The sequence below is a fragment of the Drepanopeziza brunnea genome (genome assembly GCF_022702325.1).
Source record: "Drepanopeziza brunnea f. sp. 'multigermtubi' strain 214-2 chromosome Unknown ctg1, whole genome shotgun sequence".
In the NCBI taxonomy this organism is placed as follows: domain Eukaryota; kingdom Fungi; phylum Ascomycota; class Leotiomycetes; order Helotiales; family Drepanopezizaceae; genus Drepanopeziza; species Drepanopeziza brunnea.
In genome coordinates, this window is record NW_027094064.1 from 1611965 (window position 1) to 1633650 (window position 21686).

Below are 21686 nucleotides of genomic sequence, written 5' to 3' on the forward strand. Positions count from 1 at the left end.
AGCGCGAAGTCGTAGAGCGACTGGGTAACTATAGACAATACTGCCTGTCGTGGAGTTGGCCAGCATGAGGCTTGCACTTCTTCGCCTGTGTAACGCATCAGCGGCCGTACACTTTGTAGCCGTCAAGGACGTTGTAAGCGATACATACAGTTGATGGATAGCTTCAGGAGAGTGAGTAGGGGAACAAGAAGACACTCTCCCCGAAATGTTACTTACATACTTCTCGTGATCTCGCGGAGAGATTGATATGTCGATGAGGGCGGACGAGAGGAATAAGAAGAGAACGGCGCAGCAGAGATTACCCGTAGGCAGATATCTCGGGAACTGGCAAGCATTTAGCTGAGATTTAGTAGGGAGGTACCTAGAATAGATGATTGGGGTAGATGGATATAAGAATACTCATAAATAGTCATATTACGAGTTTGTAATATCAGACTGATCGACTTATAGGTACCTACTTACGGAGCTTGAATAATATATTATATGTACTACCGAGTACACCCAGCCCACGTGCGTGACGCACAGCCCATCAGACCCTAGGACATGGCCCTGGGTCAGTCCCTGGATCTGTCGATGTCATGGGTGATATACATAAAGTATCCAAGACCAAGACCGAAGCTTGTCGGTACCTACGATAGCACCACCTACGATAGCAGATGGTGAAACCTGCTGCTGGCTCTCCTTCAACTTTTTGAGCTATCTATCTACGGAATACTTGGTCTCTCTTTCTCTCTCTTCGTCTCCTCTTCCTCTTCCTCCTCCTCCTCTTCTCTCCCTCTCCCTATCTCTCTCTCCCTCGAACTCGTCTTCTCTCAGCCCCCCTCTGCGCTATCCTGCGCCGCCGAATAGAACCCAGCGACAAACAAAGGACGCATCGGATACCATGTCCAGCCCTGGCCCCGGCCCCTCAGAGAACGGCTCGGCTCTGCCTCTGCCTTTGCGACCAGCCTTGAGAGATTTGGACGAGGCGCAAAGCCCAAGGAGCGGTCCAGTGAAAGGTAAGACATGCGCGTGTGGTATCATGCTCACATCCATACGACAACCAACCAACCAACCAACCGAACCATCCATCTACTATAGCTAATTCGTCGTCTAACTACATAGTTGTTTCCATCGTCGAAGAGCCAGAAAGCATAACCCCTCTATCTGGCTCCGAGGACACAACTCGACCGAAGCAATTCAAAGCAGGTGTATCAGAGAGGAGGATGACGGGTCGACCAAGTTTCCATTCGAGCGCGTCCTCTAGGCTGTCGATAGTCAGCGCCGACGATTCAGTTCCTGCTTCCAACTCAACAACCTCTTTTCTTGCCCCAAAGCACCATGTACATCCTTCTAACCATGAGACACTGCACCACCATCACCACGAGCATCGCCACAAAAAGTTGCTGTCGCAGGTCGCGGAATGGCTACAAGCAGAGAAGGCCAAGAGGGCCGCGAGGAAGGCGCATAAACAAGGAAATGGGCCAGAGGATCGAGAAAATAGTAGATACGCTCGACCACGGACATCTAGCCAAAGCTCTGACGCCAGCGCTATCTCCCTAGAAAAGCTGCAGCAGATTCTGGAAGACAACATGAGCTCCTTTGGAATTGAGAACGTCCCTTCGACCTCTCCATCACCGGTCGCACGTCATCCAAGTCATAATTCACGAAGGCGGCCGTCAATGAGAAAGGCGTATGTGGGAAGCTCTGATACTGAATATCAGGACGGTGATGTGGTATTGCCCTCGTGCGATGTGGTACTGGATAATTCGAAGACCATGTCGTACGGAGGCGGGGCTTCGGATTCGGCCATGGAAACAGTGACTCTGAGCAACAGCAAGAAAGCCGAGAAGGAACGTAAGGCTTGGCTGGCGTTCAAGGGTGAGATCTTACGCTTGGCACATACCTTGAGGTTGAAGGGCTGGAGGCGTGTACCACTGGAGCGTGGAGGTGATATTGAGGTCAAGCGCTTGAGCGGTGCTCTTACCAACGCTGTTTATGTTGTTTCACCACCTCAAGACTTGCCTACTCCAGAGGGGAAGGCTGGGCTGAAACCTCCTGCCAAGCTTCTTCTACGTATCTATGGCCCCCAGGTTGAGCACCTCATCGATCGCGAGAATGAGCTTTCCATTCTCAGACGTCTGGCTCGTAAAAGAATTGGTCCGAGATTACTCGGTACTTTCAAAAATGGACGCTTCGAGGAGTTTTTCAATGCGGAGACCCTGACGTTCGATGATCTCCGGATCGAGAGCACCAGCAAGCAGATTGCAAAACGAATGCGAGAATTGCATGATGGCATTGACCTACTTGAGAAGGAGAGAGAAGACGGGCCATTTGTCTGGTTGAACTGGGACAAGTGGGTTAACACTTGCGAGAAGATCATCAGCTATCTTGATAAGGAGATTGGTGGCGGCAAAGAGGTAAAGGGCGAGCTATGGCGATCAAGAGGATTGATTTGTGGAGTCGAATGGCCACAATTCAAGGCTGCTATTGACAGGTACCGTAAGTGGCTTGACAGCTACTACGGGAAAGGGGGAGTCTACCGGAGACTGGTATTTGCTCATAACGATGTAGGTTTCATCTCTGCTCTCATCCCAGCTCCTTCTAACTATTGGACAGACACAGTATGGCAACATCCTCCGCCTCGTACCTGAATCTCCAACCGTAGGATCAGCACCATCTCCACTGCTCCTCCCAGAGAACAGGCACAAGCAATTGATTGTCATTGATTTCGAGTACGCGTCAGCCAATACCCCGGGCCTGGAGTTTGCCAATCATTTCACTGAGTGGTGCTACAACTACCATGATGCCACCAGATCCTGGGCTTGTAATACTCAATCGTACCCAACGTTGGAGCAACAAAAGACTTTTATTCGGTCTTACCTCAATCACCGGCCGCAGTTCAACCCAAGGGCGTCCACAACACCCAAGTTGAACCCGTTGGAAGCATCTTCCAGAAATAGTATCTCGGACTTCTACCTTGACTCTCGAACCCCGGGCGGCAGCACCTCGGATTTCCCTTCTCCCAGCAACTACTTTGAGGAAGAGGCCAGCAGAGAGCACGAGACGGAACTTCAAGTCCAGGACCTAATTAAGGAAGTCCGCATCTGGCGTATTGCGAACAGCGCTCAATGGGTTGCATGGGGTATCGTGCAAGCTCAAGTTCCTGGTCTTGATGAGAGCGCGGAGCCGGTGGTTCCCAGTCCCGAGGAAGGCGAGGAGCCAGCGCCACTGGGAGATGCCAGTGTGAATGCGCCCAAAGAAGATTGTCAGGTCCACGGGGCGCTTGGTGAGGCCAAAGGTCTTGCCGGCGAGACGAAGACTGATGGAGGGGAGGAGGAGATAGAGGCAGCGGATGACGGAGAGGACGAGTTTGACTACCTCGCTTATGCGCAGGATCGGGCCTTGTTCTTCTGGGGTGATGTGGTCGGCTTGGGGATTGTGAAGAAGGAGGAGTTGCCGGAGGATCTGCTGAAGAAGTTGAAGATTGTCGAGTATTAGGTTCACATACGAGAGACAGGTTTCGGCATTTGCTCCGTGGAACCTAACTGAGCGGCGAGTGGGAAGTGGGTCTTTTCTCCGAGCAACGCTTATGACTGATGATGATGAGTCTGGTGTTAGGGCTGGTGGGTAGGTAGATAGCTTCTTCGATGCGTACCTAGAATATCCTTGCAGCGACTGAACGAATGTCCCTCGGTACTTACCTTTTTCCCCCCGACCGTCTTCTACATGCCACGACGGAGTGCATTTAAGTCAGAATGGCAAGTGCCTCCGAGCCTCCTGACTCCTGACCCTCAGCACGGAGGCGCGCGCCTTTTTTTTTTTTTTTTTTTTTTTTTTTTTTTTACCTTTCAGCTGCCGCGATTTGAACGGGACGAGCTTATGTTTTGGGGGGGGGGCTGGGCTGGGCTGGGCTGGAAGTAAGGAGAGACAGCAAGGCGTAGGGAGTTGTGGTCGACGTGTTGGTGTTGGTCGGAAGGCTATGTCTATTACCGATCACAGATTTCAAGGGCGTACTTTCTTCTCGCTTCGAGGCTCCGGTGGTGCCGCCGGATCTGGCAAGAAATGCCAATGTCAATGCTGGCCGTCTCCGGGATGTTTTATCGAGCAAATACAATGCCCTGCGGGCCGAAGGGAAGGCAGCGAAAGGCCAAAGACAGGACGCAAAAGAGTCAGGGTCGGAGGGATGGGTGTCCTGGTGCATGGATACTGATGAGACGGGGGAAAACGCCAGAAGGAGAATGGGAATCCTCGACCACAATCGAGTTCTCGGCAAAGCTCTACTGCAGTCCCTACCCCTTCCCCTTCCCCAGCAGAGCAAAGCAAACTGCATGAAAGTTTTTTGCTCCAACGCCTGCAGATAGCAGATATATGCCTTTCTCGCAATCGGGCTTCAGAAGCGCATTGGTAAGTGCTAAAGTAGTACTTTTGCTTTAGATATCCCACAACCCGCGGGGTTACCTACTTGGTAAATGGCAGTACGAGCGTGATACGGGCTGGGCGGGAGGCTAGGTAGACTGGACCCGGACTGTGGGGTGGGTGGTGAGGATGAGGCCACAGGGTGTCAATACGGCATCTGTTTCCAGCTTGTTTCTGTGGCTGCCGGAGAATTCTTCAGTAGGTTAGAAGCCACCTAGATATAGGTTTTCATATATGTGTCTACGTACGGAGTATGTGTTTGTATATTTACTCGTGTATTCACTGGCCCGTGATCTCGGGTCATAATGACTCGCCGTCGCACCTACCTAGAAGTATTTGACTCAATAGCCTTAGTCGGTAGCTTGTGCTCGGTTGTTGACTTGTTGACTTGTCGGTTGCATCTCGGTACACGTGACACAGGTGACACCGTGACAAACGTGACACCCCCACAAGCAATGACAAGCATCCACAAGCTTAGCCCGGCGCCAATGGATCCCAGGCCCCGCCAAGGAAAATCGTCAGTCAGCCTTCCCTTCTCTTTCTCCTTCACTTCCATTCATTCCCCTTCGCTGCTCCAAGCAGAGGTTCGTTCCCAACTCCGACCTCTGTATCTCTCTCTCTATCTCTCTCTCTCTCACTCTCTCTCTCCGTCTCTCTCTCTCTTTCTCTCGCTCACCACCACCCTAAGGCACGCACGACACTCGTTCAATGATACGGAGATCTCTGCTCAGTCCCCTCTCTAATACACCGTCTTCCTTGGAAGTTGAATGCTGTTGGATGTCCGAGCGCTTTCCCCCCCCCCCCCCCCCCCCTCACCCATTCAACATATCTAATCACTGCACTGGCTACGAATCATACATACTTACGATCAATCCAATCTCATAACAACTCGATTCTGGCACCACAACATCAATTATCCTAGCTGCAGACGGGGATTCGACATCCTCTCGCGATCCGGCACAAGGAAATCAGACGTTTCGAAACGCCTATCGCTTGATCGTCTGGAGGCGGGACGAACCTTAGCAAGTTCACCTTACCCAAGGTTTGGACTGGGTGGGCTGCTACCATACAAAAGTTTCCCCATTGTTCTCTCCTGCCTAAGCAGGAGTCGAAAACTATCTGGCGATCATCCATACCCTATTCCGAAGATGGCACGAATTCCGCGGTTCTCGGTATCGTGGGCGCCTATGTTTGTCTGCCTCATTGCGCTCTTCAGTACATTAGTTGCTTCGGCGACGGTAGGAGACCTGGATACGATACAAGGGACCAACGGCAAGGGAGAGACGAAGATGTTGCTAGTCGACAGATATCCAGCCCTTTACAGTGGGGACTTCGGAGACTGTATGGGAGGACAGAGCTTGATTAACCTTACGTCTTTCGACGGAGCCTATTACGCTGATAATATGACCGTGCTGTTCAACCTCGCAGGAACAACCAATCTGCGAGACGAATCCTTGATGCGTAAGCCGCCCAGCGCTTGTTTTGTTTTCAGAAGCCTGACTAATCTATACTTTAGTATACATATCCGTGTATGCCTGTAAGTTAGCCAATTGGTGTTCCCAATGGGAAATAAACTACTGATTTTGTATGCAGATGGAGAGAATAGGTTCAGCATGATCTTCAACCCCTGCAATGCAAACTTTTATAGGTCAGTACCTCTTCGACTTTGGCAGACCCTTTCGATAAAGCTTCTAACATACACAGTTTATGTCCTTTGAATGCCAGTGTTCCAATTGCTGGTGGAGCTGTCATTCCCGTATCAGCAAACGACGTCGCGGCCATTCCTGATATTGCATTAGGTATTCCTGACTTCGAAGGAACCTTGCAGCTAAGCTTCTTTTCCAACTCTTCGCAGACTGAGATAGCATGCTTCTCGGCCGTCATGAGAAATGGAGCGAGCTTTTCCCATCCTGTAGCAGTGGGTACTGTCCTCGGGATTTTCACTGTTGTTGCTCTTTTCGCATCTTTCGCGACGGCAGTCTACGGAGTCAGCGTACCTCACATTCGAACCCATTACGCCCATTCCCTGTCCGTACTTGTGATTTTCGAAGTCTTCCAGTCAATCCTTTTCTCTGGCGCCTTGTCCTTAAACTGGCCTAGTGTATTGCCTGCTTTCTGGAGCAATTTTGCTTGGTCAGCTGGCATGATCTCCACTTCGTCCATGGTCAAGTCTATCAACGGCTTTGCTGGAGTATCAGGGAACTCAAGCCAGGTTGGTGGTGCTGGATCTACCGTCTTGAATAACAACGGTGGACTTCAGCAGCAGATTTATGGACGTTCAATAGAGGCTCTGGCCCGAGACAGCGAGGAAGCTACTAGTCATCTGTACAGACGTGCCGTCAATGAGACCCAAGGAGCTAGACTTTTCGATTGGGCTGGCCTTCCTGTTTCTCCTGGATTACCCACGCCCGGGAACTGGTCTGGGTTTGCTGGTACGCTCCAATTTGTCGAGGTTCCGGCAGCGGATGCCTTCATGATCGGATTCCTTTGGCTGCTGATCCTCATTGCGATTTTGATTGGGGCCACGATGCTTTTCAAATGGTCTCTCGAAGGACTAAGCTCTATGAAATTGATCAAGCGGGACCGCTTTCTGCTTTTCCGCGATCACTGGCTCGGCTTCGTCGGTCTCATCGTCCTTCGAACGATGTTTATTGCGTTCTTCATGATGATGACCCTGACCTTGTTTCAGTTTTCTTCCAGTGGAAAAGCAGGTCCAGTTGCAATTGCAGTCATCGTATTTCTCATATTCTTCGTCGGAGCTTTGGGAGTCTCAGCCTACGCCTGCTTCTATAGGGTCCGATTCGGAAAATACGAGTCTTCTCCTGATCGGATCCACTTCCAGCCAAAGAAGGTCATGAGGTTTGTTCCATGGTACAAAGCCGTTCGAGAAAGCTCGTTGGACGAAGAGGAGAAGGCAAACACCGCTGGGTCTGTTTCGTTCTTCCAGATCAAGTTCATCGATAATGACGAGGCAGAACAAAGCGTTCATCAGAATGTAAAATTCACCACACGCTTTGGCTGGCTTTCTGCTCGATATCGTCGCACAAGATGGTGGTTCTTCGCATTCTGGGTTATCTATCAGTTCATCCGGGCTTGCTTCGTTGGTGGCGCGCGCCACAATCCCAAGTCACAAGTCATCGGTCTTTTCGTGTGGGAAATATTCTCCTTCGTGGCCATTGCCTGGATCAATCCGTTCGAGGGTGCACGGAATACGGCTCTAGCAGTGTGGATGCTTGGGGTCAGTAAAGTCGCGACTGCTGGTCTTTCAATTGCGTTTCTTCCTCAACTCAACCTCGCACGAATCCCCACTACCATTATTGGCGTCCTTATTATCGTCATACAAGGATTCCTCGTTATTGGTCTACTGGTCTTGATCGTCCTCGGAGCTATTTCCAGCTACATGTCTCTTACTCGTAATCGCGAGAGCGAAAACTTCAGACCTCGTGGTTTACGAAAGATTCGGATGAAGTATTTTGGACATCTGGAGAACAAGGAGAAGGACGTTCCCCCTCCTCCACCGCCCGAGCCCGAGGAGCCAAGAGAACCTTACTTCAACGTCAACAGCGTCCGTCGCGCTCCAAAGATCGAAGATGAGGACTTAGACTTCGTCCCCGGCACGAACGGTCTGAATTCCATGGCTTCCGCATCCTCGTTGGCTGGCCCGCGAGGAAGCAGAGCCAACAGTGTGGCAAATAGTGTGGCAGGCAGCATGCGAAGTCAATACGGCAATGTTCCTTATGGGGCCAGGGTACACAGAGCAAGCTGGAGTTCTCGCGACTTTCAGAATTGGCGTGATGATGGTACAAGAGCAGGCTCGCCGCTCACGATCCCCTTGAGAAACGTGAGCGGTCAACACGCAGCAGACAACTCAATATCACCCGCACCGCTGGCTCGACCTGCTGCTTCGCACAGCAACTTGCGACATTCAACCCCGACGAGAGATCATCAAAGGCAATTCTCAAATTAACGTGTCGCATCCGCTAAACAAAGACACATTTTGATGTGGTTACGACTTTACGAATTAGAGATGCGATAAGGGAGGAAAAGTAGAAGGGTTGTAATGTGAGGAGAACCGTTTCTTGCAAAGCCTAGGCGTTATTATCCAGCCAGTTCCATATGGAGTTCGGTCAGCCTCGACAGCAGCCGTTGAACTGGGGTTCCGCTCGGCGAGCAATCGCATTTGCATTCGGACGCGGCTTGGGGCTTGCAAGTATAGCACGGCTCCGATGGTAACTAATTGAGCAAACTTCCAGGTCGATGGCACGGTATGGCGTTGTGGCAAAGGCGTTCGGGCAAGATCTGCGGGCAGACAGACATTGGGGGGTTGGCCGAGATGTATACAGTACCAGTGATTCCCGGATGCCCTCCTCTCCCTATACCAATTTCAGGCAATTTCATGGTTCTTTTTTTTTCTCTTCTTGTTCGCTGAATATTGTTGCTGTGGTTTATACTATATCCTGTCCGTCGTCGCCTTGGAGTTGTAAGTGATGAACGACATGGGCGCTACCGAGCAGAAGCGAGAAGTGAGCGTGACGTGAGCGTGACCGTAAACGTGACCGGACCGTGATCCACTCGTCGTGAATACTGTAGTTCCCATCTTCTTCCATATAATTACCTCTTGATCTCTTCACTCGTACACAATTCGTTCCTTTACTGTTTTCCTGGTGTTTTCGTTTTTCCCCTTCCTCTTTCTCTTCCTCTTCCTCTTCGTCTCCTTCTTGATCTCCTTCTCTTGTTCCTTCCTAGAATTCCTTGCCGTTTTCTAGGAGAGTCGGAGGCCATCTCATCCTAAGCACATCCATCCATTCATTGTACGCGACGGAGAGTCAAGATGTTCTACAGCCACGAAAGTAAGTCCCCTCCACTCCGTCTATCTTACATACAAGTGGGCATAGCTTACTTACTATTGCCCTGTTCACCAGTCCTCACCAGTCGCAAGTATGGTGTTGCAACCGTCTGGTACGTACCTCCTATCTTGTTCTTCTCATCTCAACGCGTCCCTTGGTCTGCGCACCGCTTAGTTCCCTCATCTCTTGCGCCTCGACAGGTCCCTAGTAACCGGTACCTGAGCTGACAGTATAGGTTGGTTGCCACCCTCGGCGCAAAGTCAAACACGAAGAAAGTCTCGAAGAAGGCCATCCTCGACGTCGACGTCAAGAAGGCATGTAAGACCATCATGGAGCCAGAAGCACCAATGGCATTGAGACTTCAAAGCAATCTTCTGTAGGTCTCTCCCCCTGCGCCGGTGATCTCCCACTGACAGATCACAGCTACGGTGTCTCCAGAGTCTACAATCAGCAATGGGAATACCTCCTCGTAGACGCGCAATCTGCCCAGAACATGGTCCGAACTCTGTTTAAAACTGCGCGCAATAACGATCTTGATGTCAGTGCTGGAAAGTCCCAGTAAGTTGCCGTCCGCGCGAGAAAGTGCGAAACTGACGCGTCGCAGCCCTGACCTGCTCATTATGATGGACGATCCGGCTTTTGCCATCGATATGCCGGCGCCCCTGCCCGACTTCGACTTCGCGAACATGGATCTCAACCCCAAGGGGGACTCACAGCGCTCGTCTCAGTCCATGCTATCCATCCGCGGTCGAAGTGGCTCTGTCGTCTCCCACACCTCTTCAGTTCTCGGTCTCAATATTCCTTCAAGCAACGGCGGATCATACCAACTCCCAATGCTCGATCCTTTCGGTGGCTCTTCTATACAGAAGCCATTCGGTGCCGGTCCGGGTATATTCAACGATGAGGAGGACATGGCCTTTCAAGACGAGGAACTCTTCGAGTTTGGTGCTGATGGTGAATTTCGCGAGATCCCGGCAAGTGAGCATGATGCACGTCGTCGTGCTGGTAGCGCTAAGCCACAGTACCGCCCGGGGAGTGGTTCTGCTGCAAGTGGACGCGTCCGGAAGGAACACGAGGATGCTCTCGCTGGTATTGCTGGCCGCGCACTTGACTTCGATGGCGATTATGATATGCCTGTCTATGGCGACGAAGACTTGCCAATGTTCCCGGGAGCTGACCCATTCCCTGTCATGACTGGTGCTCTAGGTAGTAGCGATCTTCCTCTGCATCTGTCTGATGAGGATTGCGTTTTCGATGCCTCTCAAGACTCCTCAGTTTCTGCCGAAGCTCAGATGACGAAGAAGAAGGCAAAAAAAGTCAAGACTATCAAGGCTGATCAAGCTTCAATATTGAAAACCGTTGAGATCGCACGGTGGCAAAAAGAGTATGTTCAGAATATGGAAGTGGGTAACAATGCCAGAGTCAAGCAGCAGGCCACGCTCCACGCAAAGAAGAACGCCTTTCACTACGTTTGCGGCTCTGGTATCAGTGGTGTTGGAGAAGGCATTGGATCTTCAAAATTCGCCAGCCCGCTTGCTATGTTCTCTGGAAATGCATTCTTGGCCAAAATCACTGGCAAGCCAATTGTTGAGCCGGAGTCAAAGAAGCGTTCAGCACCCGTATCACCTGACGGGGACGATATACCCAACAAGAGAGCCAGAGAAGGTGAGATTGGCCGTGGTGAATACGAGGACGACAATAATCTCAACATGGACGACGATCAATACCGCGACAATAGCGTCGAGATAGGCCGAGAAGCCCAAAGTGCCTTGACCGATCACCCGCCTTCCGCTATGCCATGGAACATGTCTTCGTCCCTCCACTCCCTGCAGCGTGGTCAATCTTCTTCCATCCAAGGTCGTATCGGTCTTCTGGGCTCTCAACGTGGTTCCATCAAGGATCGTCGACTCACCTCGCCCCTCATCGGTCGTGGCTCTAACGTCCCTGGCGAGCTGGACCACTTCTCTCAAATGATGAACGACGAAGACATGGTCATGTACGGCCGCTCCGACGATGGGCTAGGAATGTCCAGCCAAATATCTGCTCTTGCCCCAAGATTTGGCACTTCAAGCCAAGCAGGTGCCGGAGACGACTTTGAGATTTTCGGCGCCGCTGCCGACGTCGACACCCAAACTGCTGGCTCTTCGCAGTGGATGAAGGATGTCATGGACCGGGAGAGCAACAATTTCTTCGAGTATGTCAAGAACACCATCGAGGAGAAGTCCGGCGACGAGCTTGGTGATGAGGATGTCGAGGTCGAGAGCAAGACGGTGACTTTCGAGGAGCTGTTCGCGACGGCGTCTAATTCCAGCGTCGTTGCCGCGCAGGCTTTCTACCATGTGTTGAGTCTTGCGACCAAGAGACGTGTGTGGGTTGAGCAGGATGTCGATGCGGAGCTGCTGGAGCCGTTTGGAGAGATCCGAATTGGTGTACTAGCTTGAGAGTGTGCGTTTTATGGACGATCTAATGTTCGAGTATTATGAGTCTGGAAGAGGGATGCATGCATTTGCTAGCTATACATATTGCTTGGATCTGTGGGCTGTTACTATGATGACGATTGATGATGGATGGATACGATACCCAATTGCTACAAATCTAAGGGCCTGCTCTTGTTTCTGGAGATACCCTTTTGCTATAAACAACTTGCTAAGCTGAATACACACATACGTTGTACTACTGAATTATCAAACTGCGACTTGAATAGATCCCTGTCCGTGACTATAGCAACTGGGTAGGGGGCGGGGGGGATATCTGAAATCTTCCACATTGTGAGTCTCAAAAGAAAAACCCACATCCGCCCGCTCTCATCCACACAACCAACTAACCATATTCTCAAACCTCGTACCTCATTCCTCCCTCACTCAAGAACTTCGCACCAAATTCAACAAATTCCGTAGAGATTACCCACCAACACGCCTCCTATTACTCAACAACAAAGAAACCAAACTTTGAGAATGAGCCGGCCTCCGTGTATGCCTTCTATCTCGCATACCATACGGAATATACCATATACCTGATTGATAGCAGGACTTGACCTCGCAGCTTTTAGGCCCCTTCCCTTCTTTACAGTGGGCGAGAGGGCGAGGGGGCGAAAGAAAGGGCGAAAGAAAGCAATGATGTGTCCCGAGAAAAAGCATTACTGATGTTTCTCGTGGAAGAACAAGAATAAGAACAAACAAAAACAGTCAAGACGGAAAGAAGAAGAAGAAGGAAAGAAGTAGGGTTGGGTAGGTAGGTAGGTAGGTAGGAAGGTAGTAAGTAGGGTTACAGTGGAGCGGACCCATCGTCTCCCCCAGCTAGCTTGCTTTTGCCTGCCTACCAAACCGCAGTACCTGGCCGATTCGAGCAAGCTTTTTTTTTTTTTTTTTCAATTATATCATATACCTTACGCACAAAGGGAGGCCGCGCACGTACGTACGTACTTACTGGCGGAGAATGAGTTCACTTATTAGTAACACGGGAAAAGAAAAAAGACTCATGTCTTAATGTTAACTCTCATCAGCCAATCCATTTGTTCATCCATTCTTCACCGTGCTCTCCTTTCTCTCTCTCTCTCTCTCTCTTTCCCCCACTCTCTCGATCATGTATACAACACGAGATCTTTGCGGCAAAGCCATCCCTTATTCAGTCACCCCTCCCTGCCTCCCTTCGTCGAAAACCAATCTCAACTCATCGCTCGTCATGCATACCCTTCCGCCAAGAGAAACAAAAGAGAAAGAGGTCGTAAGAGGTGTGTCATGTATCTTTCCTTTCGCCCACGAGCACAATCTAATCCACCCAAAACGAAGCCGTAAACGTTCCAAATGTATGCATCAATCATCAAAGTCATCCATCGTCGCCTCACCCTCTCGTCTCTTGTCCCCCAAGCCCCGTACTTAAAAGAGAAAAAGCGGAGAGTGTGTAGAGGCTTTCAGATTTTTGATAGCCATCCACGGGAACACTGGAGAAGGAAACAGCGACCTGCTTCCCACTCCAAAGATCATGCTCTCGAAGGCCAGTACTGTACGCACTGGATTCGTGACCATGACAGCAGGCCAGCCTACTCTGGAGTCGCAGCCTGCCCAACCAGCGGTGCCGCATGCAGAGCCGGCTTTGCGCTCTCGCCCATCAGTCCATTCTTCTTGCGCTCCATGGCATTCTTGACCCACTCCGCCACCTCCTCGTCTTCGGTGCCTCTACCAGCGCCCATTTCCTTCTTCGGGGCCTCGCTGCCGGAGACGGGAGACGCGGGTTCTTGGTCTTCGTCTTCTTCGGAGATGGTAAGCGGTTTAGAGAGGCCGGCAAGCCAGGGGTGGGCGAGCAGCATGGAGTACGTGGGCCGGAGCTTGGGAACCTTGTGCAGGCAGCCACGAACGAAGTCGCGGGCCATGGCGGAGTAACCTTCCTCTGGGAGACCGGGGGGCTCGCCATCTACGATTGCCTGTGGGATTGTTAGAACTTGATACGCAATTCAAAGTAGGGAGGCTTACGCTTAATTGCGAGAAGATGTTGTTGTATGTCTCAGGTGGGTAAGGATATCTTCCAATCGCACACTCGATGACACTCAACCCCAAACTCCAGATATCACTTTGAACGCTGTAAGTGCCGCCAGGGGCTCCCGACGCACTCATCCCACCGCCAGAGATCCGCTCGGGAGCCATGTAAGACTGGCAGCCAATATTCGTCTTGGCAATACTGGCAACCAGGTTTCCACTCACACCGAAATCGCAAATCTTGACTTGACCTCTTGTGTTGACCAGGATATTGGTGGGCTTCACATCTCGGTGGATAATGTTGTGGTCCTCCTTCAGTGTTCTCAACCCCTGAGTCGTGGCATATGTGATCTTCCTTAGGACCCCCTCTGGAATACCATCTCCGTAGATCTTGTCAATAGAGCCGCCGTCCATGAATTCGATGCAGATGTAGACTGCACCTTCTTGGAAGAAAGCTCCGTAGAAGTCGATGATGTAAGGACTTAGACATCTGTGAAGAATGTCAAGCTCCATAATGATGTTTGCAAACTTGGCCTCATCAAGCTCCAGCCTGATCTCCTTCATAGCCATAACAACTCCAGTGGTCGAGCCCATGTCCTGGGGCGAAATCTCCGAGGGCATGTCCTTCAGGGAGGCTGTTGACATGGAGGAGGGAAACTTATTACCCGCCAATCCGAGTCCGGGTCTACGCATCCGAGGTCTCGAATGACGAACTTTGTAGACCGTCCCGTAGTTTCCCTTGCCCAGCTCTTCCAATGTATCCACCTCGTCCAGCGAGATCTTGAAGGTATTGCCGGAACTGAAATCAATACCATCACGACCAATGATTGCCTTGCCCTTGAACTTCAAAGTCCCATTCTTGGTGTCGAGAAACTCCGTGAAGTTGTCGAACGCAGTCCCGGTCCCGCGGGATGGAACGCCTGAGTCGCCATTGATATTGGGTGTACTTGGGGTGTCTGTCCCTGCACCCGGTAATCCTCCTGGTAGTTTCATACCTCGTCGTGCGCTCAACCCGCCACCCTTCGCAGGCATCTTCGGGACTGCGGGAGCGGAGTTGAAGTTATGGGCTACTGGACGCATGCTCGGTGGCATCTGTAAGCCGCCAGGCAAGCCTGCAAAAGCTGGTCCGCCGCCGAACCTAGGTTTTTCGGGTACGGGTCCTGGGCCGGCAGACAGTGAGGGTCCACCAACGCCTGGGCGAGTCGGTGGCGCGCCTTGTCTTGTGAGGTGGAATGCCTTCATCTTCTGCTCTATGCTTTGTGCCATCGGCATCTGTCCAGTCCGCGCACTCGACATGCTCGCTGCAGCGGGTGGTTTTCGCGCGTTGTTGAGGAGGCCGAGGGGTGTCGAGGAAGCAGTCATCGAAGTGGTTCCTTGAGGGCCGAGGGCGGGTCGCAGTGAGGGGAGACGAGGGCCATTTGGGGTTTCTTTGGTCGGGCTTGGTAACGGCGATTCATCCTCATCGTCGGTAGAGCCTGGCGATTGTGGGTTTGCGAAATCAATAGCCTCGATGGAGTCCTCGAAAGGGATTTGCGCGGGGGCTGGCGGGGTAGCCATGGTTGTTGCAGAATGCTCCGTAGCTATCTGTCTATCTCGATGACATGAGCAACGAACGATGGGAATTGTCCAGACTATGTGGCCTCGATGGCGGGAATGGAGAGGTTTCGAGGTATCTGATCGGGGGAGGGCACATGGTCAGCAAGGCAGTGCAGGGTCCGCGCGGAGTGGGAGTGGGAGTGAGGTCCTGAAAATTCGACTGACCAACTTTGTTGTCAAAATGCCGCCGCAAGCTTCGGGTCAGGCAGGCCGGATTGGGAGAGGAGGGGAGTTTCTAGGGTTTCTAGAGTTTCTAGAGTTTCTAGAGTTTCTAGGTTTTCTAGGGTTTCTAGGGTTTCTTCTGTAGAGTTTCCTCGAGTGCAGTGCGGTGCGGTGCGGTGGGTGGGTAATGGGTAGGTAGTTGGATAGTTGGAAGTCGGCAGAGAAGTAAGTAGAGGGGCGACTGGATCGACTACCTACCCTCTCGGGACGGCGTCAGTAATGCGAGTGGGGTGAAGGGGTTTTGCCCAAAGCCAAGTAAATCAGTCGCGTCGAGTCGAGTTGAGTCGAGTCGAGTCCGGTCGAGTCGAGTCCGGTCGAGTCGAGTCGGGTCGGGTCGAGTCGAGTCCGAGCCTGACGAAAAGTGAAAATAAGAATTGTACTGCAACTACGGTATGTTTCTTACAATGTTCAAATTAAGTACTTGAACGGTACGAGAACTGTACCAGTCGACGGCGGACAGTTGGTTGTGCCGTCAGTACTTGATCGGTAACAAGTGCATCCGGCCGATACGATGGAAGAAAGACTCAAGAGTGAGGATACAGAGTCTGTATTGAATTTCTAGGTAAGGTAGTAGGTAGTCAGTCTCTATAGTCTCTCCTCGCCATGTTTCCGAACGGGCCCGCCAAAGCCACATTCGATATCCTTCGTCGGGTACCGGTACTTGTGTTATTATTATTATTATCATTACTACTACTACTACTACTACTACTACTACTACTACTACTACTACTACTACTACTACTACTACTACTACTACTACTTGCTACCTGTATACAGTACTGTCGACCTCACAGTCACCCCCACTCACCCACGAGTCAAGTCCGGTCCATCAATTCGCCCGTTCACCGGCATCTGCACGATTGACTTTGATTTTCAGAGTTCGTGGTCAAGCTTCTCTCTTTCTGCATGGAGACTGGTCGCCGGTCGGAATAATATACTCTGTACGGACTAACCAGCCCGAGCATACGGAGATACCATACCTACAGGAGAGGCATTTCGCTGCCGAATCAGCTCACTGAGTTATCCTAAATATGAAGTCGACGCCACAGCCAAGAGCTTAGTTAAGATGGACGGACGGCTTCAAGAGACAACGATCACTGACCTATCGAGTTGCGTATCTTCTCTTCTACTTCGTATATTGTACGTATTGAGCGTTTTGTGGATCATCGAGGAATACCAAAAACTTGATTCAGCGCTGAGTAATGAGAAAAGGAGGAATCTTCTACCTATCTTACAGGCCGGATTTGCACACTTGCAATCGAAAACCACCTTTTGCGGTTGAAAACCACGATTATGGACTCTTCTTTTCTCGAATACCTGATTGATGGCTAGTTAATAACTAATTAATAATAGGGAGGGACATGCTCGAGAAACTGCTGGCTGCATCGCGCTAAAGGAGGCTGAAAGGGGGCTATTGCTATGGATTCAAAGCTCGAAGGATAGCTGATTGCATTGCACCTCAAAGAGCTACTATTAAGAGTACGTCCGGGCTGAAGTTCAAGATAATTTGCATCCTTTACACATAATTTTACAATGCATATTTTTTATACCTAGGAAATTGATGTAGCGATATGTCAACAGCCTTTATACGCGACCGTTGCGGAGCAAGGTCCTCAGGCCCCAAGAGCGCAGCGGATGGCCGCCCCGGGAATAGACCTCGCTTATAAGCAAGAGTTGCCTATTTCGAGATACGGATACTCCACACGGCCTAGTCTATCTTTGGCTCGACTGTCAGAGCAAAGGATGGTATCGTACGTAGTAAATTGCTACTTTAGATTGTAATTGTGTATTCAGACTTTCAACACGAAAGCCTCTCTAATTCGCTAAATATAGCTATGGATTGCATTAAAATTATCATGATCGCGCATGATTTTTTATATATAGATACTCGCCAAAAACAAAGCCAAAGCTTTCTATTCCGAATTTAGTTAGGATAATTAAACAAGTTAACTGACCTTGCGAAATCCACTTTCGAGATTTAACTCATTTAACTAAGAATGGGGCTCACTCAGTAATTACGCATAATGAATTCCCTCGGTAGCGAAATCCCTCTGATGCAATGGGTACCAAAATACTCTACAAGGCCTCATGTAATAAATTCCTTGGGGGCTTGGATTCCTATTACCCTATTATAGACGTTTCTATTTCTGACCCTCGGGAGCTGTAATTGTAACGTCCTAGGAATAAAAGTTGTAATTAGACCCTGTGGTATTTGGCCTGTGAAGAAGTATATAAGTCCATTTCCACCTGGTCTCATCAAATCATCACAGTCATCACTCACACTCGTTTTCAAGACATCTTCACACACTCGTTTACAGGATCAACTCACACACTCGTTTACAAGACATCGTCACACACACACTCGTTTCAAGACCTACACACACACTCGTTTTCAAGACTTGATCTTCACCTTAAAGCTTAAAGCTAATCGTATTACCGTGAACATGCAGTTCAATCTTTCAACACTCGCCGTCCTCACTGTGGCGATGGTGGCCGTCAACACATCACCTCTTCCTGCTCAAAGCCGATCGGTTCAGAAACGCGCAGAGGGCTTTCCAACATGGGGCTCGGAGAGAATTGAACCTCGCCAAGGACGCGAAGATGACAGGGACGCGCGCGGCCCCACCGGCTTCCGCAACAACCAAGACGAGCAAGAGGGGGAAGAGAGACTCTCACAGACCGAGGGTGAGGATGAGAGACCTTCCCGGGCCGGAGGCGAGGATGAGAGACCTTCCCGGACCGGAGGTGAGGGTGAGAGACTCTCACAGACCGAGGGCGAAGATGAGAGACCTTCCCGGGCCGGAGGCGAGGATGAGAGACCTTCCCGGGCCGGAGGTGAGGGTGAGAGACTCTCACAGACCGAGGGCGAGGATGAGAGACCTTCCCGGGCCGGAGGTGAGGGTGAGAGACTCTCACAAACCGAGGGTGAGGATGAGAGACCTTCTCGGGCCGGAGGCGAGGATGAGAGACCTTCCCGGACCGGAGGTGAGGGTGGGAGACTCTCACAGACCGAGGGCGAGGATGAGAGACCTTCTCGGGCCGGAGGCGAGGATGAGAGACCTTCCCGGTCCGGAGATCAGGGTGAGAGACTCTCACAGACCGAGGGCGAGGATGAGAGACCTTCTCGGGCCGGAGGCGAGGATGAGAGACCTTCCCGGGCCGGAGATCAGAGTGAGAGACTCACAAAGGCTGGAGGTGAGGATGAGAGACTCACAAAGGCTGGAGGCGAGGATGAGAGACCTACAAAGACCGGAGGCCAGGATGAGAGACTCACAAAGGCTGGAGGCGAGGATGAGAGACTCACCAAGACCGGAGGCCAGGATGAGAGACTCACACAAGCCGGAGGCGAGGATGAGAGACTCACCAAGACCGGAGGCCAGGATGAGAGACTCACAAAGGCTGGAGGCGAGGATGAGAGACTCACCAAGGCCGGAGGCGAGGATGGGAGACCTACAAAGATTGGAGGCCAGGATGAGAGACTCACACAGGCTGGAGGTGAGGATGAGAGACTCGGAAAGACCGGAGGCCAGGATGAGAGACTCACGAAGACCGACGGCATAGATGGGGAATTTACACGGGTCGAGGGCAAGGATGGGAGACCCACAAAGATCGGAGGCCAGGATGAGAGACTCACCCAGGCCGGAGGCGAGGATGAGAGACTCGGAAAGACCGGAGGCGAGGATGAGAGACTCACACAGGCCGGAGGCGAGGATGAGAGACTCGGAAAGACCCAGGGCTCTGTAAGTCTACGTCCCCAATTCGCAGCTTCTTTTTTCTGGCCCTCGATTTTCGAAGGAATCTCCGTCCGCTCAGAAAGTAGTACGAATATCAAGCTAACTTTTTACTATAGGAGACCGAGGAGACCGAAGTAAGCATTTCCCTCCTGTACACTTGTTTTTTTTTTTTTTCGCAAAAAATCAAGACTGGCTTGAACTTCCTCCTCGCAAATAAGTAAAGTTACAAGACTCTGTGAGCTGACAAGATATCTCTAGGGGCCTGCGAAGATGGGTATGGAGGAGCAGCAACAAGGAGTAGAGGGAGCTGCCCAGACGACCGGTAACCCAGTAAGTCCCCGTCCTCAGTTCGCAGATTCCCTTCTTGGCCCTCGATTTTTCTTTCCGGAGCAAATCCTCGTCTGCTCAGCGAATAATACGAATGTCATGCTTACTTTTTATCACAGGAGGGCGCTGGGGAGAACGCAGAGGAGGCACCGAAAAAGGAAAAGGTAAGCTTTCACCCCCCCCCACACCCCCGGCGACTTTCAACTTTGTTATTCTCTTTGCGAAAAACCACCAAGCATCGGCTCCAACAACTGCCTAGTCGCCAACAAGTACCTCAGCCATGAGAATCTATAAGCTGACGAGATATCTCTAGGAACCCGTCCTTAAGCAAGCACTCTGCCTTTTCTTCAACTGTTAAATACAGCGGACAATCATCTTTATGGAAAGCTTTATAGAAAGGACGAGCAAAGAGGGGTCACCGGCGTCTATTGGTTGCTTCGTGAATGGATGTAAATACAATCGTGCGGATATCTGTATTTAGGCATTCCTTTTTTTTTTTTTTTTTTTTTTTTTTTTTTTTTTTTTTTTTTTTTTTTTTGGGACGGAGGATAAAATTGACTGCTGGGCTTTGGATGATGGGGTTCCTGTACTGTACTGAAATTTGAAATTTTGTTTTATACCCAAGACAAGTCTTGATATGGGAGCAGATGATCGGGATGGGTTCCAGAAGTTCTGAGCTCAACCACCGGTAACTCCTACTACTAATGCGGATCGTCGGCTAGCCGGCTTAGGTAGGACGCGGGCCCACCTAAGCGAGCCGACGATTAGCCGCCGAATATCAGCAAGAAGAAGGAGGGTGGCTGGGGTTTAGTCACGATCAAGGTTAGCCCAGGGGATTACCGCAGAAGGCGATCAGAGCCCTTTGCACGACGATCGTTTCCACACTTATAGATCGCATGTTGTTTTCTGTATGAGAATATGCACCGTGTGGAGTTTAGCAGCAATCACGTACCTAATACGAATTTGTATATCTATTTTTGTTCCATTATTGTGCTGGGTGAAAGTAGTAAAGATGGGACTTTGGGAGGGGTACGGTCTGATGGTATGCCGTGTTTTCACTACGACATCGCCATGTTTCGAGTTGCGATGAGTGGATGCCTCTTTACATTTATGATACGCACACTTGTAAAGCAATGTTTTACGAGCATGTAGACTTTTGCCCCCCCAAAAATATACATATTCTTATCAATTGTTTGTTTTAAATACCGGTACCTACTTGTAAGTGATCTGATGAAAGTGTCTCCACTTTGCTGGGTGCTCCGCCTTGGTGGAGCCGACTTGCAGGGCAAGTGGGGATTAACTTTACAGGAATTATTTAAAGGTCACCGACGATTACGGTACTGCAGGAAATGAAGGGAAAGTGAGGGGATACTGGTAAAAGAGGGTATGTAAGGTACACACATATTTTTATAAACGTAGTATACTTGGATATACGTAGTAGACAGAGTCCCACACTGACTGCAGTTCCGACGAGCACATGGATATCAGGTGACTCGAGCCAAATGCGACTGCCACCTGCGTTGTCAATCCACCAGTAATCATTCCCAGCTCCAGCTCCAAGCCAGGAGGCCAATCACAAGGAAAACAAGACGCACGGCTTGACACTCTGACGACGAGGTGCATCGACCAAACCGACCAGACAAACCATATACTACTACGATACGTACGTAGTACTACATGCGGATACCGCAAAGGATCAGAATCAGGATCAGGATCAGGACCCGGCCTTGGTTCTTGCTTCTTTGCTTCTTTGTTCCCCTCTTCTTGCTGTCACCTCCCAGATTATGTAGTACTACGTAGGTGTCGGTCGGTCGGGCTGTATCTTCGACCTTGACTTGAAAACGAGATCATCGAGATCATCGAGATTACCATCGAGTTTCAACATCCCAGAGATCAATCATTCAGCTGCCCAGCCCTGCCCAGCCCTGTTCTTGGGGCCAAGTCAAGCCAGCCAAACCCACTCACCAGCCAAACCCACTCATCACCCCCCCCCCCCCCCCCCCCCCACCAGCTGTGCCCGGTCCCGGTCCCGGTCCCGGTCCCGGCCCCTGATCTATCTTACCCGCCCAACCAAAAAAAAAACAACTCAA

General features: G+C 50.8%; 5 protein-coding genes across 5 annotated transcripts; 4 read left to right on the forward strand and 1 right to left on the reverse strand.

Moving 5' to 3' along the window:
• Nucleotides 1-883: 883 nt before the first annotated feature.
• Nucleotides 884-3480, forward strand: L3040_000226 (uncharacterized protein; the record flags this gene model as incomplete). Its single annotated transcript, XM_007297453.1, has 3 exons — nt 884-998; nt 1105-2549; nt 2599-3480. The coding sequence occupies 3 exons, from the start codon at nt 884-886 to the stop codon at nt 3478-3480; spliced, it is 2442 nt and encodes an 813-aa protein (XP_007297515.1).
• Nucleotides 3481-5546: 2066 nt separating this feature from the next.
• L3040_000227 (uncharacterized protein) lies at nt 5547-8365 on the forward strand (the record flags this gene model as incomplete). The annotated part of the gene is made up of 4 exons (XM_007297452.2): nt 5547-5859; nt 5915-5935; nt 5992-6046; nt 6103-8365. The coding sequence occupies 4 exons, from the start codon at nt 5547-5549 to the stop codon at nt 8363-8365; spliced, it is 2652 nt and encodes an 883-aa protein (XP_007297514.2).
• An 864-nt stretch (nt 8366-9229) lies between these two features.
• L3040_000228 (uncharacterized protein) lies at nt 9230-11686 on the forward strand (the record flags this gene model as incomplete). The annotated part of the gene is made up of 5 exons (XM_007297451.1): nt 9230-9248; nt 9321-9357; nt 9481-9621; nt 9669-9803; nt 9850-11686. 5 exons carry the CDS (start codon nt 9230-9232, stop codon nt 11684-11686), a joined length of 2169 nt encoding a protein of 722 aa, XP_007297513.1.
• Nucleotides 11687-13284: 1598 nt separating this feature from the next.
• On the reverse strand, nt 13285-15274 carry L3040_000229 (uncharacterized protein; the record flags this gene model as incomplete). The annotated part of the gene is made up of 2 exons (XM_007297450.2): nt 13285-13665; nt 13715-15274. The coding sequence occupies 2 exons, from the start codon at nt 15272-15274 to the stop codon at nt 13285-13287; spliced, it is 1941 nt and encodes a 646-aa protein (XP_007297512.2).
• A 2705-nt stretch (nt 15275-17979) lies between these two features.
• L3040_000230 (uncharacterized protein) lies at nt 17980-19954 on the forward strand (the record flags this gene model as incomplete). The annotated part of the gene is made up of 5 exons (XM_066155062.1): nt 17980-19275; nt 19386-19403; nt 19528-19599; nt 19716-19760; nt 19910-19954. 5 exons carry the CDS (start codon nt 17980-17982, stop codon nt 19952-19954), a joined length of 1476 nt encoding a protein of 491 aa, XP_066013122.1.
• Nucleotides 19955-21686: the final 1732 nt, after the last annotated feature.